The 17512-nt window shown below is 46.3% G+C and overlaps 1 protein-coding gene across 5 annotated transcripts in view; it reads right to left on the bottom strand.

Annotated features, from left to right (window-relative positions):
• Positions 1-17512, bottom strand: part of KCNMA1 (potassium calcium-activated channel subfamily M alpha 1) — a gene marked incomplete at both ends in the record, with an annotated part of 724384 nt that overhangs the window by 348440 nt on the left and 358432 nt on the right. For all 5 annotated transcript variants that reach the window (XM_080822610.1, XM_080822608.1, XM_080822611.1 and 2 more), the window contains one exon: positions 9532-9593. In XM_080822610.1, the coding sequence (XP_080678736.1) occupies positions 9532-9593 (62 nt within the window). The remainder of the gene's footprint in view (positions 1-9531; positions 9594-17512) is intronic.

Below are 17512 nucleotides of genomic sequence, written 5' to 3'. Positions count from 1 at the left end.
AACTTTCAATATTCTGTACAGAGAAAGGGACCCAAGAAGGCACAAGGACCTATACCCAAGAAGAGCATCATGTGACCCCCCCAGGCAAACCCTGGTCTCCAAACATGCCATGACCATCTCGTCAGTAGCACCCCCTCCCTCGGCCATAACGTTCCTCCCCACCACATCCCGGGATGTTCAGAACGTGGCAAGTTCATAGACAAGGCCCCTGAAAGGCGCACTCCACCCTGACCTTGGTTTCAGAAAGGTGGAGTGGATGTCTTCCAGTCAGTCACTTCTGGAGATTTCCAGAGAGATGTTTCCAAAGATTTTCACCATGTGCAACTGGAGAACAGGTCTTATGGCCATGAGGGACAATTTGCTTATCTGGTTCTGTTATGCTACCCCTTGAAACACTCTCAATCCTTTATCTCCGCGGCTCATGGCAAGGCAAGGCTTTGCTGGATTCTGCACACACTGAAAATAAAAGTCAGAGGACATAGCACAGGCCATAATGAGAGGCCCCCCTGTGGATTCCTCGAATCAAGGGGAGATGGAGTTTTCTACCTCCTCAACACAAAACCTCCCCAGAGCCAAACCCTTCCCAAGACCCAGCTGTCTCCTTGGCTTCTCTACCTTCAGCCCCTCTGCAGTGCTCATGTTAGAGAGTGAAGATACACTGCCTAGTGAAATCTCACTGTTGTCTTGTTCTGTTACCTCATTTTTCCTATCTTTGTCTTTTTCCTGTATTTATGCCCCTTTTCCCTCTATCTCTTATATGATGGCTAGACTTCCTGACCCTTATAAAAATATATATAATTTAAAATTCCTAATGAAAAAGATCTAGACTGAAGCATAGTATTCTCAATCCTCCATACCTAGCAAATGTCTTACACACAGTTCATACTTAATAGGGATCTCTTACCTGACTGATACCTTTAAGGGCATGGGTTCATGGCTCTCAGCTTAATCTCTGTTGTTACGATGAGACTAGTGGCGGGCCCTCCCATGCTAGGCTTTCCCATCAATCGAGAGTTGGGACAGGATTGTCGCCTATAGATACACACACACACACACACACACACACACACGCACACTCCTCTCTCCCAAATTCTATGAATACTGATGTGTGCATCAGAGAGTCCCAAGAGCATCTTTGCTGCAAGAAATTTCATTTTTAAGCCACAAATGACTCGTCATTGACCAGAGTCTCCTCAATGCTACCATTTGTCAGGCCATCAGGAAAAAGGACAGGGGGAATAAAAACAGAGACAGAGGTCACATCTCCATTCTCATCTGCAGCCCGTAAGACCTATCATAAAGTTGTAATAGACTGTACCAACCCTCAGCACAAGCATGGCAGTGGTATAAGCATGAGCTTTGTCCTTGGGTTTGGATTAAACCATTCTGAGCACTAACCTTTCTCTCCAGATGGCTCCCACCCTGATCCCTTGGCGGTCCTGAATGCACGTCTGACCATGACCTTAGGTAGAGGACCAGGGCTGTGCCTCAGGGAGAAAATCCAGCCCTCATGCCTTATAAACACACACTCACTGCAGAAGACATAAACAACTAACTGAATCTTCAAGGGAATGCATTTTCTTCATTTTCCTTAAAACAGTCCTTCTGTTACAAGAGCCAAGAGGGCTGAAACAGTGTCAGATAATCCAAAGTTTTCTTTTGAAATTCTGGACAGTGGTGAGAGTTGAAGAAATAATTCATTCTAATTTTGGCGAGGAGAGTAAATACGGATTTATAGACGTAGTTATCAGATAGTGTTTTCACAGGGAAACAAATGAGCCATTGGGCAAAATGTCCTCAAAAGTCATGCATAACAAATTCCAGGAAAAAAAAAAATTCCAAACAAGCCAAACCAAAGCACTCAGCCTTGCTAACCTTCCACAACACAGCTGAGCTCTAACCTCCCCTCTGAAATAGTACAGAAGGAAAAAAAAAGGATCATAAATCAAGGAATTTCAGAGCCTCTTGCCCAGGGGGATGAAACAAATGAATCCCAAGTGCTCACCTGGCATTATCTTTGTTCTGTTCCATGGCCCTAAATTTGCCCCCATGATGACAGCCTGAGACTTCAAAATGGGCATAAAAATCACTATTTGCTTTGCTATTCCATGGGTAATATTTGCCATCACATCTTTGTTCACTTTATATTTGGTAGAATGGGCCTGGACTGGAGAGAATTGTGCTGGCTCTAGGTCCGCCCCTGGCCAGCTGGGTGTCCTTGAGCAGGTCACTGAGGGTGCTGAGGCCCAGGGAACAGTGGCACCAGGAACAGTCTGAAGTCTCTTCAAGCTCGGACATGTCATTCTCTCAAGTTAACTTTTATAGCAAATCTGGAAGGTCTAGCTCTGTCTTCCCTCCCACTCCTAACATAGTCCCTGAGTTTTTCCAAGGAAATGTTAAAGAGGAGCCGGTCCAGGGTGCCTGGGTGGCTCAGTGGGTTAAGCCTCCGCCTTCGGCTTGGGTCATGAACCCAGGGTCCTGGGATCGAGTCCTGCATTGGGCTCTCTCCTCAGCGGGGAGCCTGCTTCCCCCATCTCTCTTTGCCTGCCTCTCTGCCTACTTGTGATCTCTCTCTGTGTGTCAAATAAATAAATAAAATCTTAAAAAAAAAAAAAAGGAGGAGCATGTCCCAGATGCTTCTGGATGCTGTCACAAGTGGTAGCTCTGTATCACCTGTGCAATGAGAAATGAGGCATGCAGCTGAGACCACCGCACCCAGATGGAAGGGGGAAGAACAAAGAGGAGCTACCCTCCAGGCATATCCTCCACCTGTCTCCTCTACCAGTTTGTGCTCACCTGATTTAAAAAAAAAAAAAGAAAAAAAAGATGGCATTTTGGAAAGCCAGATGAGGTAGCACAGTTGAGCTGGGGTCGCACCCATGTCAGAGAATCTGGTGTTGCCATTAAAGGTTAAACTCTGCCAGGGGACAAGGACTTCCCATTGGGAGTTATTTACAGACTCTTTGCCCTGAGGGGGCCTCCCCTTCCCCCACCTCTCCCAGGGCCCAGCTTCTCCACCATCTGACGCTCCATTCTTTCAACAGCTGCTGGCTCTCCTGTTGTGCTCCCTTCACAGATGTGCAGTGCTGTTCTGAACATCCTGCCCTTGAACTTTCCCTACCCATAATTTTCCAAACCAAAGCCTGGCAATAAAAATGTCAGTGAGGGACAGAGAAAATTGGGGGGAGTATGTAAAAAAGGAAGAAAAAAGAAAAAGAACAGGGAGATGCTTTGCACACACAGTGACTTGTGTTGACTTCCTCAACAAAGGTTAAATGCACACCATGACTCCTCAACGAGGACCTCAAGGTGGAGAACGGCAGGGAGTTTCTCAGTACACCACCTAGAAATGTCAAGTTCCATAAAGGAGCTGGGGACAGAGTAAGGTGGGGAGCTTCCTTCCCTATGCCATGGGCTCCCCAGCTGTTCTTCCTGCGGAGGGTGGGGGGGCGTGCTCATGGGGAAAGTGAGAACAGCCTTCATAGTGATTTACAGTTGACACTGTGCTGTCGTGGAGGTGACGACACAGTCCTCGAAGCTCTGCCAGGTGTCCGCTACAAAGCTGGCACACAGAGGCACTGGGTCAACACCTGTGCGACAGCCAGTAAGAACAAGACCAGCCGGAGGAGGAGATCGGGTATCCGACGGTGCTGCAAAGATCTCCACAGAAACATCTCTTGGAACAAATTCTCCTTGAGTGCATTGCTTTGATGGTACTAACTTTCTAGGAACACAATGCAAAACTACAATCAGTTAATGAAATCCTACAACTCTCTAAAGAGATAAAAGAACCTGTCTAATGAAGAAGCAGGGCCTCTCTCATTACCTGTTTTTGTGTGACGAAATGACAGGCACAGAGGACAAGGTCAATACCATGGGAGGAAGCGAAAGGTCTTTCTACTGGGAAAGAATCCCGTAAATGAGAGAAGCCCTTGAGAAACAATCAGTTTTCCTTGTTCTGTGCTAACTCGACCCTATTCCATCACCCAGTGCTGCCACCCCACTGAGAGAAAAGAGAAGGGAGTCTCATTAAGCCATAATTTAGGAAGAAATGAATCCAGACCTAAACAGACACCGGACAGAACACGTCCCACAGACCTGTCCCACATGTCTCGTGTCCTAAGAAGGAAGCTTGCTAAGACCCCCGTAGGCACTGCTGACTTGCAGACTTGGTGACTCCAAAGGTAGGAACTGGAAAGACGGAGAACAAAAGAGAAAACAGGACAGATGAGTCGGGTACAGAGGCTAAGCTACTCTTTGTTCTTACAACTCCTGACTCAACCCACGGACTCACTTCCGAAGTCTGGAATTGTACTTTGAGACCTGGAAGAGAGATGCCTTTAGACATACTGGGTTCAAATCCAGACCCCACAACAGATGAGCTACGTGGGTTGGAACAAATGCTTCATCGTCAGCCTCCCCACCTGCCCAGCAGGAAGAGTAGTCACACCCATCCGATCAGGTTGTTGGGAGAATTCAGTGAGGTCACGCGTGGTGTGTACTGTAACATGGTTAGCACCATACCTCGCACAGTCTATGATCAGGGAATGTCTGTTCTCCCGGCCTTTCTGAGGACAATTTCCAGGCTGGAGGACTAGAGCCCCTCCTGCGGGAACACTCAGTGGGTAAGACTGCTGGGGGCTGGCCAGTTCTGCGAAGCCTCTGGGTATCCCCATCCTATCAATGGTACCAGTTTTATTTTCGGAGAGGATGAAAATAACCTGGTCAATTTCTATTCCAATCTTAAAGACAATCTTCCTTAGCCATACCTAACCCTAAGCAATTTTACCGTGTGGAACATCTTCAGTGGTAGTACACTGAAGAGGTCTCAAATGAGCGAATGACTCCAAGATGAATGAGCCCATGCATACACACGTAAAATGTTATATGAATGTTGGAGACCTGGGGAGGACCATTTTCACATCATAACACTGCCATTACCCTGGAATGCAGCCCTTGGATGAGATGCTCTCCAAAATTTGCACTGTTCTTCCCTCCTCCTTCTAATGTCCATATCCCCAAAGCAGCATCGCTGATATGAGAAGCCAAGAGCAAAGACTGGCGAAACCAGCAGGCGCCCCCACCTCGTGCCAGCAATTTTGGAGCAGATAAAGTCATTAAGGAAAATTTTAACAATGTATAACCTTTCAGCTTTACTCGGCTAACAGCAGGTAGCTTGCCTTGCAGAGACATGAGCCTGCACTGAAGTCACCAGCAAGCAGGACGTGACCTTCATTTTCAGTATACGCAGTATTAAATATTCATAATCCACAGAACTGTAGCATAAGAAGTAGCTGAGTTTAAACATGAATCAAAGGAATAAATATCTCCCCACAGGTGAGTCATCCTTTCCAAGAATGCCCCTGGAAAAAAAATGCAAATACCCAGGGCCTGGAGCCTCTGTCTCTTCCAACTTTCTCTTGAAATTCTAGAAGCAGCAGGAACTGCTGCGTTATGCAACCCATGAATTCTGCGCTCACACTGACATCATTGGGTCTTTTTTTTTTTTTCTTATCTATTAGAAAAGAATTACTGTTCCTATGTCAAAGAGAGGAAACAGACAGGGATGGAACCAGCAATGGTGACATTATCACCCAGAGGCTGTCTGGGGCACTTTTGACTCGGTTGTACAATTTTTTAAAAATCTTTGCTTCACAGAGTATCAGAGCATGTGGGAGGAAAGGGTCGGCGTAGAGATCAAGAGACATCAGAATTAGGAGCTGGAGCAGCTCAGGCCTTAAATTGGGCAGAACACCTTTAAAAAGAAATGAAAAAAGAAACCGTTCTTTGGGGCAGTGTCTGCCTTGTGTGGCTTAATTTAATATCTTTTGAGGGATGGGATTACTGTGTTTGGAGGGCTTAACGCTTCTCTGTGTCTGTAAGGAACTGACACTTGTGTCTATCCAAGAGTTGGTGGAACAACTCCCCCCTGCTTGGGTGTTTCTAGAGAGTCTACCACTGGGATGATGAAGCGTAATTTTAACACAGTTTAATGTAATTCTCTTTGGCTTTCAACTCCAGGAGCTCTGAGCACAATCTGTCCTAGCTAGACAGTAATCACTTGAAACTGCACGAGTGATTCTTCTGGGGCGATCACTCTAGGAAAATTAAGACCCAAGGAAGGGACCCTCGAATCCTTGAATGAAAAAGGACTGCTCAGGGAGCTATCCAGGCCCAGCAACGGGAAAGGAAAGATGCGTAGGTGAAGCTGTCTTTGGAAATGACTTAGCCACTGCCTCTTGAGAGTGCAATAAGCTTGGAAAGGTTAACAAGATCATAGAGCCACCAATGATGACATTTAACTGAACTGCCTTCCCTACCTGCTGCCACACGGAAGGGGAATAACGAACCAGCCAGCCTACCAGCCCATTAGCACAACCAAATAGACCTGCCTGACACTGAGCCAGCAGGGCAGCCCCCCAGAGCCTCTTTCCTATATTAACCAGCCTTTCTCTCGCTCTTCAAGGGGCTGGGAGCAGAGAGATTTCACACCTTGAACTTGTGCTGCTGGACCATTCCCCACCATAGCGGGGGAGGCCAGCTGTGATTAAAATTCACTGACACAAGCCACCTCACAATGGTGTCTACCCAATTAGGCTCATGCAAAGGGAAAGCCTGTAGACTTATTTATTTGACTGATATATGTGAAGGGCATAAATGCTAGCAAAAATTGATCTGAAGAATACTAGGTTTTTTGAGGGTGATAATATCACGTAAGTTCCCAAGGGAAATTTGAAGCTCTCTTTCCAAGATGCCCAGATGGCCAGCCAAACTACAAGTGTGTCTAATCGATGAGAGTTTGGAATGGAAAAATGGATTTTAAGAATCGACATTCAGCTTTCTTAGACATTTTCCGTTTGCATCTTATGTGTGGCTAGAATTTCATTTTCTCTTATTTACTCTGCTTGATTACAATGTCTCATAGGTTTGTTTCGTTGTTGTTGTTGTTTTATTCTGGGGAATCTATGGACTTGCCATACAGGTTACTTCACAAATTCTACTTCTTCCCCTTATTTAATGTGCGCACGCTTTGAGGAGTGTCCCCAGAAAGACGGAAGGCTCCTTGGTATTGGCTCTGCTGATCAGGTCACCCAGAGGACAGAACCTTGGGAGATGGCTATAACCAAACACAGCAATGCAAATGGAAAGTAGAAGGGCTTGGGGCACCTGGGTGGCTCAGTGGGTGAAGCCTCTGCCTTCGGCTCAGGTCATGATCCCAGGGTCCTGGGATCGAGCCCCACATTGGGCTCTCTGCTCAGCAGGGAGCCTGCTTCCCCCTCTCTCTCTGCCTGCCTCTCTGCCTACTTGTGCTCTCTGTCTGTCAAATAAATAAATAAAATCTAAAAAAGAAAGTAGAAGGGCTAACATAAATAAACATAAGGTCTTCTTATAAACCAAGGCTCGCTATGCCAAACCACACAGGTCGGTCACAGAGAAGAAAGACTGAGGCTAAGACAGTCCCCAGGGAGAAGAGACACAGGCTTGGTTCTAAGATTATTGGCATTTTTGCTGAAAAAAAGAGGAGAATAGGACTGAATGTCCATCTTTGGAATACACTCTTTCCAAGTTCGTAAAAGAAGCCAGAGCCACACAGGGCTCCCGAGGCTGGCTTTCCCAAGACTTGGCAAAATCAGAACGAAATCCCGAGGACACTGGGGTGCTTCAGTGTATCCAGGGAAGGGGCTCTTGGCCTTGGGGAATTCCATTCCTTTCCAACCTCTCATGTGGAGCCAAGAACACCGGAATGTACTGAACCAAAGACTGCCTCTCAGTAGACACTGTAAAAAAAGGACACAATTCAAATCCGTCTAACAAGAGCGTTTTATTTCTGAGAAATACAGAGGAGCCGAAAGGGTGGGGAAGGGGAAGAGGACGGCGAGGCATCTCTCCGGACCGACTGCCACACTCACCTCCGTGTAAGGGTTTGCTCTGTCCGGGGCAGACCCACGACATGCCCAAACCCACTTCCTGAGCCTGGCATGGAAGCTGGCAGGGTCTGCACCCCCTGGCACGTGAGAACACGCCAACTCCTGGGAAGAGAACGGGGAAAGAAGACCAGGGCTTTAGAAGATCTTTGGTTCAATTCAAATATGGTCCAGAATCATTAAGATGAGGTATTTAAAAGAGGCTTACCTTCCATGCCATACCAGTTGGAGTTTTCCAGACTTGAACAACTCTTCTCTTTCTTGGCTGGGAGGAGCTGATGGAGGATGCATGTAGAATCTCCTCTTCCGGAGGATTTTGGAAGGACCCTCTCCCTGAGGCAGGGGAGAGCAGTCCAGCCTTGTGCATGGGGACGGGCTGAAGGACCTCTGAGATTCTCAGACTTGGCTGATTCCCAGAGGCGAGTGATTCAAGGGATGCTTTCTTTATTTTCCCTGACATGGCATTTTGGCCTCAGCACCCTCAGCACTGCACAAAATCCTTTGGCTGGTGACCAGATGCCTCTGAGAAATTCAGAATTTAGGCGTGCATGAAATGACTACCATCCTGAGCCACAGAAAAAGAGCACAAAGCTCAGAATTCAGGCACACCGGGGTGTACGCCAACAAGGACACCAAGCAGGTTCCTGGAGTCAAACTCTAGTAGGTAGCCATACCACGGATGGAGTTCAAAGAGGTGAAACCACTCTTACAGTGGACAATGCTGGCCAAGAGTTCAAGTTCATGTCACACAGAAAGGCGCATCAGACCAGCTCAGCTCCAGCTTCCCAGATGCTGTCAGCCTCAAGCTTGCAACAGAACAGGTGGAACAGATGAGGCACCCCGGGGTGACACCTGCAGGAAGCAGGGCAGAGCTGGCCGCCACCTAGCAGCTCTGCTCAGTGACCTCTTTTGCCTCTGATAAAGTATTAAACTGTCACAAGACCCCACCGCAGGCTCACCCTAGAGTATCAGTTCATTCAAGTGGCACCCCAGGGGTCTGCGTGAACATCCGCTCTAGGAAATCCTAGATGGCCGTGGGCCTGCACCTCTGGGAGTCATCATGAACTCCTCCATCCCATCTGTTACCTTCACAAGTCAAGAAGCACTAACAAGCAATGCTCCCACGGAATATTCTGCTTGATAGCGGCAAAGGACAGAGCCACTCTTCCTAATCTGACCTCCCGTAAGATGACAGCATCAGAAACCCTCATGAGAAGAGGTCCTTTCCACCCATAGCAAGAATGGCTCAGGCCCTCGGTGGCTGGATATGTGTAACCCTCCCAATGATTGCATACTCATACCAGAGCCCTCTTAGTCTCTCGACGTTGTTAGTGCAGATACTTCAACAGGAAACAGCTATTTGAAAATAAATAATACCCAGCAAAAAGGCTTATCCTCAGATACCACTCCCTCCCTCTTGTGCCAGCAGAGTCAAAGTAACCTTCCTCGTGAGAGCTTGTTTCCCCAGTCAGAAGACCAGCCCAGAGTAGCCCTGCCTTCTACAGACAGCCTTCCAAATTTCAGTGTTAAAGTAAATCCCTTGATCAATGCAGAGGCTCATGATTGTTTTAGCAAAGAGGGCAAGACAACGTATTTGAATACTCACTTTGACGAATCTATGAAGTATATTACAAGTGCACCAATGCTCAGAGCAAAGACTAAGACAACCTGCAAAAGAAGAGGAAAATGTCATCACTTAAGAGCCGACACTGAGAAGCTTCGTATTTCGTGTTTGGGGGTTTTTTGACACACGCGACAGCAGCTGGGAAGCAGGGTTCTGACTGCTTTCTGGGCCCCCCTTGGGAATCTCAGTCCCTGGAGGCCCCCACCGGACGCCCTGATGTGGCCTTTGCGCCTCGCAGCGGGCAGCAACCTCAGTGCCAGCCAACAGGGGTCAGGGCAGACTCTTGGATCTATGGCTCTCGTCCTGCCCTGTCCTCAACAGGGTCCAGCTTCTCTGCAACTGAAGTCAGCACACTCTGGTGGGAAGGGCAGGCAAACATTCAGGTGATACAATGGTCATGTAATATGAAAACTTGGTCCAGAGGAACTCAAATATGGGAATATCAATTTTTCACAGCTCTGCCAAGACACCACTTGGCATTGGATACATACCATAAAATTCACCTATTTTAAGCACACAATTCAATGACTTCGAGTAACTGACCAAGTGGTACAGCCATCACTGTCATCTAGTTTCGAACATTTTCATCAATCCCAGTTACACCCCTCACAGGGACACCCAAGAACGGTCGGTCCCTACTCCTACCCGCAAGCCTACGCAAACCCTGATTTACTTCCTGTCTCCAGGCAAGAACCATCAATTTGAAAAGCACATATCTGCTGCTTGTACAAGTGTGCGTGTGTATGTGTGAGTATACTTATAACACCTCTCAAGTATTCTGGAAACAGTTTAGGTGAGGAAAGCCAAATCTGGTAATACATTAGAGCCAGCTACACAAGCATCCCTGTTCATGTTTACACTCTTCACTCAGAATTAATCCCCGCTGATCTAGAAGACAGTCTGGCATCTCCTCCAAAGGCTACCTGTCACACGGAAGCCCATCCAAGCCATATGTCGCTGCTGAGGCTGACACCGATGTTTCTGCCCCCGCTCTCTATCCCAGTTTGTTTATTTAGTCTTTCACAGAGGAGACCAGTAGGGTATCTAAATGGATGCTCAGAAATAAGAAAGATGCGAAGATTGAAAACAAAAGTCAACACCACCGCTATACACAGTGCCGGGGCTCAGCAAATACCTTTCAGACACGCTAATCTCCTAAAGGGACTTTGGAAGGAAAGAAGTGTCAGTCTCCTCTGAGTATCTACATATTGCCATCCTTCTGGTATCAGCTGGCGGAGAGAGAGGAATCCCAGCTTATGTAATGACTGGGCATGGTCAAGCTGTGTGTGTGTGTGTGTGTGTGTGTGTGTGTGTTAGAGAGAGAGAAAGGACCACACACACATATCTGTACTATGTGTGTGCACCAAAGTGGTGGAGAGGAAATGAAATCTGCATACAGCATTCGCTGGAAACACTGCAGAGCCCCATGGAGCTGCTGGACAGGCGGCTGACCGCACAGTAAACACCGACAGTGACAAACAGCCCGACTCTGCGGAAGGAAGACACAGCTTCACAGCACCTGACAAACTATCCTTATGAGAGGAAGTGGTAAAGCAGTACACCACTGGGGCTTATTTAATTCTTCCATTTTGTCTCAAAAACTAAACCACGCTGCAGCTGAATCCAAGGCAGCACTGCAGTCTGCTTCGGGCGATCACCATCTCTCCGGGGCTAATACCCCCAGCAGGCTCACCCCAGGCGCTCCCCTCACACTCACTCATTCATTCTTTGTAAAGTCACCCATAAAAACAAACAAAAATACAAACAAGCCTGGCTTTCCCCCCCTTTATTATCTGGATGAGGCACCAAAACAAATAGCTTCAGATTAACTTTGATCTGTGTTGCTATTTCTGAGACATAAGCGGTTAGATCCTGGCCCCGACCTCATTCTCAAAATGCTGCAAAGGGAAGGGGTGTGGCCAGGACACAGGGGAAGGACCTCTTCTTCATTCATAAACAGCTGACCGAGACTAATCTCTGCCAGCTGGACTGTGTGTGTGTGTGTGTGTGTGTGTGTGAATCCTGAGCTCTGGTCAGACCCGGCTATACAGGTCCATGAGGGGAGGGGAGGGAAGGGCAGGGATGCAGGGGAGAGGGAGGAAAGAGAATGGAAGCCCTTGCAAATGGCATCTACATCATTATGCAACACACTCAGAATCTAAGCTTTCCTGCAATGGTGAGGATTTCCCAGCACTGGGGGGCCAGACCAAGTAGCTGACTGATTTGTCCCAGCTGCCTTCACTCGGCCTCTGTGACGGGGAATAATGTGCAGCTTATTTAAGCAAATCATCCAGTGACAGGAGGGGAGGACTCCTGCTAGCTTCTTAAGATGCAAACTCAAATATCAGCACCTCTCTGATAGGATAAGGGAGGGAAGTAATCCAAAGGAAAACAACCTCCAAGAACTGAAGATCCTGATGAGTGAACCTGTTCTTGGGTCCACATGTTGGGCCAGAAGCCTTGTTCCCTAGGTACAGGGTCTCCAACTGCTCCACCCACCCACCACCACGACTGACATGATCAACGGGGAGGGGACTAGCTTCTCAGGATTAAGGCAACTAGGCATGTGATTTTTAAACTTGCTAAATGGCTCTTTATCATGTCAGGCTTGATTGCATTGTCAACCTGGATTCAAGTGCTACAGAAAATGCATCAGCCCCTTGGATTACACCATGAAAACAGGAATCCAACAAAGATTCGTCTTCTACAAGGCCCTGGCAAAGGACTAGCACTCTCTCTCTCCATCCTTTCTCTCTCTCTCTCTCTCTCTCTCTCTCTCTCTCTCGCTCTGACAAATCGCCCATTGTCTGAGACCTCTGCTCTAAATATGAAAAAATTCAGTCCAACTGCAAACAATGGTTAGATATTTAGCCTAAATGCCAGTGGTTATGTTATAGAGCACCCCGAAATAATTATCTAAGTATTTATTTCACATCTGCTATACTTGAGGCCCTAGGAAAAGTGAAAAAGTCCAATTGGAGTGATGAAACATACTTCTTTGTGGAGTAACCCTTACACAGTAACCTATGTTACTTTACACGATGATGCAATTAGTGCCCAGTTGTATGGCATACGTATAGTCAATCCGCAATGAGGTACTGACTAGGTAGAGATATAAATGGGAAAAGTTAAGGATGGGGGGGAACCATAGGGGCTCTTGTCTCAATGTTTTTTGTTCTCGATGTGTCTCTTCTCCCTACCTGTATTGGCTACTCCAGCATTCCTTTAGTAAGGGGGAAGGCCACTGGGAGTCCTTCCATGTGCCTCGATAGTCCCAGGAATAAAAGGCACTCAAGTCCAAGGGACATGGTCAAATGAGACCAAGAGAAGCTTAACACCCGAGATGGAGAAACACTAGCCCTCCAGCAGCAGGGTCACAGAAGACCCCTTCCAATAACCAAGCACTTCACAAAGCTGTCGCAAACAAGACCTTGTAAACACAGTCTGACGCATGGGACAATATGAGCATTTCCTCTCGAGGCACACTGTGTGCCGACCTCTACCAGAGTCGTTCTAGCTTTTCACAGGTTGGGGTCACCAAATCATCACGGCTACCTGGAACGGCGTGAGCCACCATATTCTTAGGTTGACAAAAAAATACCTACAGGCTATGTGGTGATATGAAGTACTGAGCGATATTTATGGAGGCCCCAGATACCTAACAAAAGTGATTTGATTAATGTCATTGAAACAAGGGTACCCTTGAGTTATCTGTTCTCAGAAATGCAAGGTCAAACACTACATGTGTTTGCACAGAAGAATGCCAAGAACAGACCCACAGACACAAACAGACACACACTGTATTTAAAAAAAAAAAAAAAAGTTTGTCCATAACACCTGGCACCAGGAGCCTGATGATAAATGGAGCACAGAGAGGGGATGTTCACAGATATTTTCATGATGGTCATTCCAGCAGGCCCTGGAGATCTCTCAAATGTCTCAGAAAGTTCATGAAAATGGAAAGGAGGATGGCAAAGCACAGAATATCCCCTGTCAGGTCACTTAGGATCTTCATGGAAAGGACAGTCCCAGTGAGATGAACACAGAATGAATGAATCAGGAAGGTGGGCTCTTTGACATGTTGCCTGTGCTAGAAACTGGTTTCCAAGTTGTTAGAGTTCGACCCAAGTGCTTTCAGTAGACACTAGTCACAAGTCTGCGAGGGCCTCCAGACACTGACTGGAGCAAAGGCTCAGAAAGGCAGCTCCCGTCACAATCCCCTCACAGGAGTGGCATTTCTTAAAAAACAGAGATGCCTTCCCCCTGCCCTGGAGCCAGAGAATGGCCAGCTGGGGGGACGGGCAAGCTGGGCACCTCTATCTTTCACAAGCTCCACCAGTGAATCTGATATATGGCCAAGAATGGGAGTCACTGAATTAAAGCCATTAGGGGAAACCACTTAGCTCAAGTCAGAGATTAATTTACAAATGTCGCCTTAACAATTAGCCCATTAGAACATATGTATGAGGCCTGGAGGCTTTGAGAATCATGCTAGGAGTACTCTAGAAAGTACAGAGAAGAGGATGAATTAATTCTCTCCTGAGCAGGTTTTATACATTCTCAGCTCACAGCAGAACAAATGACCCTAATTAATGATTCTGCACATTTAATTGGGGCCTAGCCAGTCACTGGCAGCAGCGACCCCTCCGAAAATGGACCATTTTCTACATACAATCCCAAAGGCACATCACTATTTTTTTTATTGAGGTATAATTTATATACAATAAAATTCACTATATAAAAACAATAGATATGAGAACTCCCAAGGCAAAACAATGTGGGGATGTTTTGTTTATGAGCGATAACATCATTCCACCATCCAAATTAAAATGTTTGGTCTGGTGAATTTAACAGCTCCAACAGACATTTATTGAACTCCTTTGTGCAAAGCCCAGAGGGAGACAGAGGGAAAAAGAAAACAAAGAGAGCAAAGTCAGGCCTGGTCTTTGCCCTCAACGAGCATGGAATCCAGAAGTTGAAATTACTAAGGAGTCCCCTGTGGCTTTGAGAAATGCCACACACACGAACGGACACTTCTGGGATATCCAAGGAAGGAGAGGACCCATAAGCAACACCACCACCAGCACAGACCCCCGAAGTGGGAGGGGAAGGAGAGGATGGAAAAGCCAGGGAGAAGAATGGAAATCCCTGACATCCCCACTCCACCAGTCTGCTGCTGGGAAAGGCAGGCACCAGCACATCAGCAGACAGATTCGTGGCAGAGAGGGTACAGGCTCACTTGGGTTGGAATCCCCACCGCCCCCATAAGCTGTATGTTCTTGAGCCTATCACTTCTCACCTCCAGGACGCCACGTCCTGACCTGTGAAATGGGCCTCTGGAACAGGTGGTCATGAGATCAGGACCTAGGTAGGTTTTCGCACACAGCGAAAGAACTCAAAACTTTTGGCTGGAGAAGGCAGCATTCTTTGATGCCAAGGAGATGTCATTTGTGCGTCATTGTAACTCAGCACGATGGCCATTATGCGTGTCACTAATCTGGGTCAGAGGGGCTACTTTCAGATAATCGTAAGCGAGAATCCTATGGACACTCGGATTCATGGTTTTGTGTGTCCTGTAGCACAGTCAATTGCTCAAGCAGGTGCCATTGCACAAAACTACAACACAACCTAGAGGGGCCACTGGCTGGCCCTGTCGTGGCTCTGTGCCTCGTTCTGCTCTTGCTACAGGGAAAAATGAGTGGGGGAGGTCTCGCTCAGTCTCCTTTCCTCCTGCCTCTGTGAATCTTTGAAAAGCCCACGTTTCTGTAGGTTTTGCCCAGAGAAGCTCACACTCTGAATATAAGTATTTTCTTAAGGAAAAAAAAAAAAAAGGATATATTTTTCTTCCCAGTCTGGCCAGTATACTAATGTTTTCCTCACCCTTCAACCACTCTCAAGAGAAGACATGATCTTGCTACCAAGAAAGGTATTTTTGTTATCCCAAATAACAAAAGATTTTTAAAATATAAAACCAATATTTTGACAGTGCCATTTAAACATCCAAAGGTCCCCTAAGTTTCCAAAATAACATTCTGGCACATTACTTTTGACTTATGAACTGCTTACACAAAAACGCTGCAAGTTGATTCACTGAAAGTCAAGACTCCAAACAACGGTTTAAGTACAGATATGTTCAAGATGAAAGAAAAAAAGAATAAAGAAGTGCTTTCAGTAGTCATTATTTAGAATTATAAAATACGTGGGATTTCCAGATCAGAGTAAAATTGTGCTTTATACAAATGTACAGAAGCCTAGTGAAAACGTTGATGCCTTTGGGGGCATTTAAATTGGTGCTTCCAACAATGCAATACTTAAAGCCATACTCATTACAGACTGGACTGGATTGTTAGGACAAAAGATACAATTTGGAGAGGACTTCCCACCCCTTAAATTGCTCCAAATGACTTCCATGGCTTTGGGTATAAAGAAAAAAAAAATCCTAGCTTACAAACCCTGAAAATCCTGCCTCTTTCCTCTGCTATAGACTGAAATTAATTGAAATTTCAGGTCTTCTTATTCACCATGTGTGTCTCCCCACGCCAACTATCACAGGGCCTTTGCACAAGTCCTCTAAAGTCTTACCTCTATTCATAGACTATTCATCCCTCAGATCTCTGCTCTGCTGCCACTTTCCTGCCATTAATGCAGAGAGTTCCCCCATGAACACAGTACTTTGTAGCACTTAGCATGGCAAAAGTTTTACATTTTTTGGTGCCATCACTTGATCAAATCCTCTCTCCTCCGCTGGACTGCAAGTTCTAAGAAGTCAGGTTGCCTGTCCATTTTTGCTCATCACTAAATTCCCAGAAGCTAGCCAAGGGTCTCAATCAATATTTGTTAAATAAATGTGTATTTGGAGAACAGTCAGGAGAATAAGTTTGGACACTGGGTGTAATAAAGCAAAAGAGAGCTGGAAGGACGTGGACCCTCACGGAGTAAGACTTTGAAACTTAAAACCCCAGAAAGAGGTGAGGTATAGTTCCCATGAAGGCAGGATCCAAGAGACTCATGGCTGGAGTGGAGAGGGACTGGAGAGCATCACGGTTTAGGAGGTCGAGGATCTGGGAGGCAAGAGGGCTAGCAAGGAGGATCAGTGTGCAGACCGGAAGGGGATGGCTGCAGCTGTGGTAGGGGGAAGGTAGAGTCAGGGATGGAGCCACCCTGAATGGGATGTCAGCATCTGGGAGGTCAGACAGGGTAAGGACTCAGCTGGATGGCAGGAGCCTCAAGAGAAAAGGTTTTGCACCAAGATGGAAGAGGCTATGGAAGCCCAGAGTGTCCAGGGGTCCCTGGGCTATAAAGAAACAAGTCACCTATGGAGAAGTGAGGGAAACTATGTCTCTCTGAAAGACAGGTTCAATTATAAGGTGGCAGATATCAGGAGTGCTACAGGAAGAAGTTGAGAATTTAAATTAGGATCGGGACTAGGAATGTGTGAAAACAAAGTGAAGTATGTGTCATAAGGAAGTGATACACAAAATAATGTAAATATAAATGTATAAGCAATGCATGAATACACACACAGGCGCACACACACACACATACACACACACTGCAAGGGACACAGAGATAAACTGATACTCTACCCATTAATCACAAATACTGGGTCTCTATCAAAATTTATTAACCAATCACATTCCTGGCAATGTGTCTCTGCCCATTTCCAAATTAGGTAATTTCAGAATGACCATAGAAAAAAACAAAATCCTGGAAAATAATAGGGTTCCTTCTTAATGCAAGCTACTAAAAACAATTTTATTGTAAATCACCCATCTGTTGGCAAACAGACTAAGCACAATAATGAGCTTTTTTCAGAGGGGAGAGGAGAATTTGACTAATATGGAATAGATATTAAGGGTCTGGATTCTTCTTTCTTTTTTTTTTTTTTTAATTTTCTCCAAGAAGAATTAGGGGCATAATCATACATCAGTTGCACAATCTCTTCCCTCCCGAGGGACCATGT

Source organism: Martes martes (genome assembly GCF_963455335.1).
Source record: "Martes martes genome assembly, chromosome: 14".
Taxonomy (NCBI): domain Eukaryota; kingdom Metazoa; phylum Chordata; class Mammalia; order Carnivora; family Mustelidae; genus Martes; species Martes martes.
The sequence above is the reverse complement of the archived record's forward strand: the minus strand, read 5'-3'. Positions and strand labels throughout refer to the sequence as shown.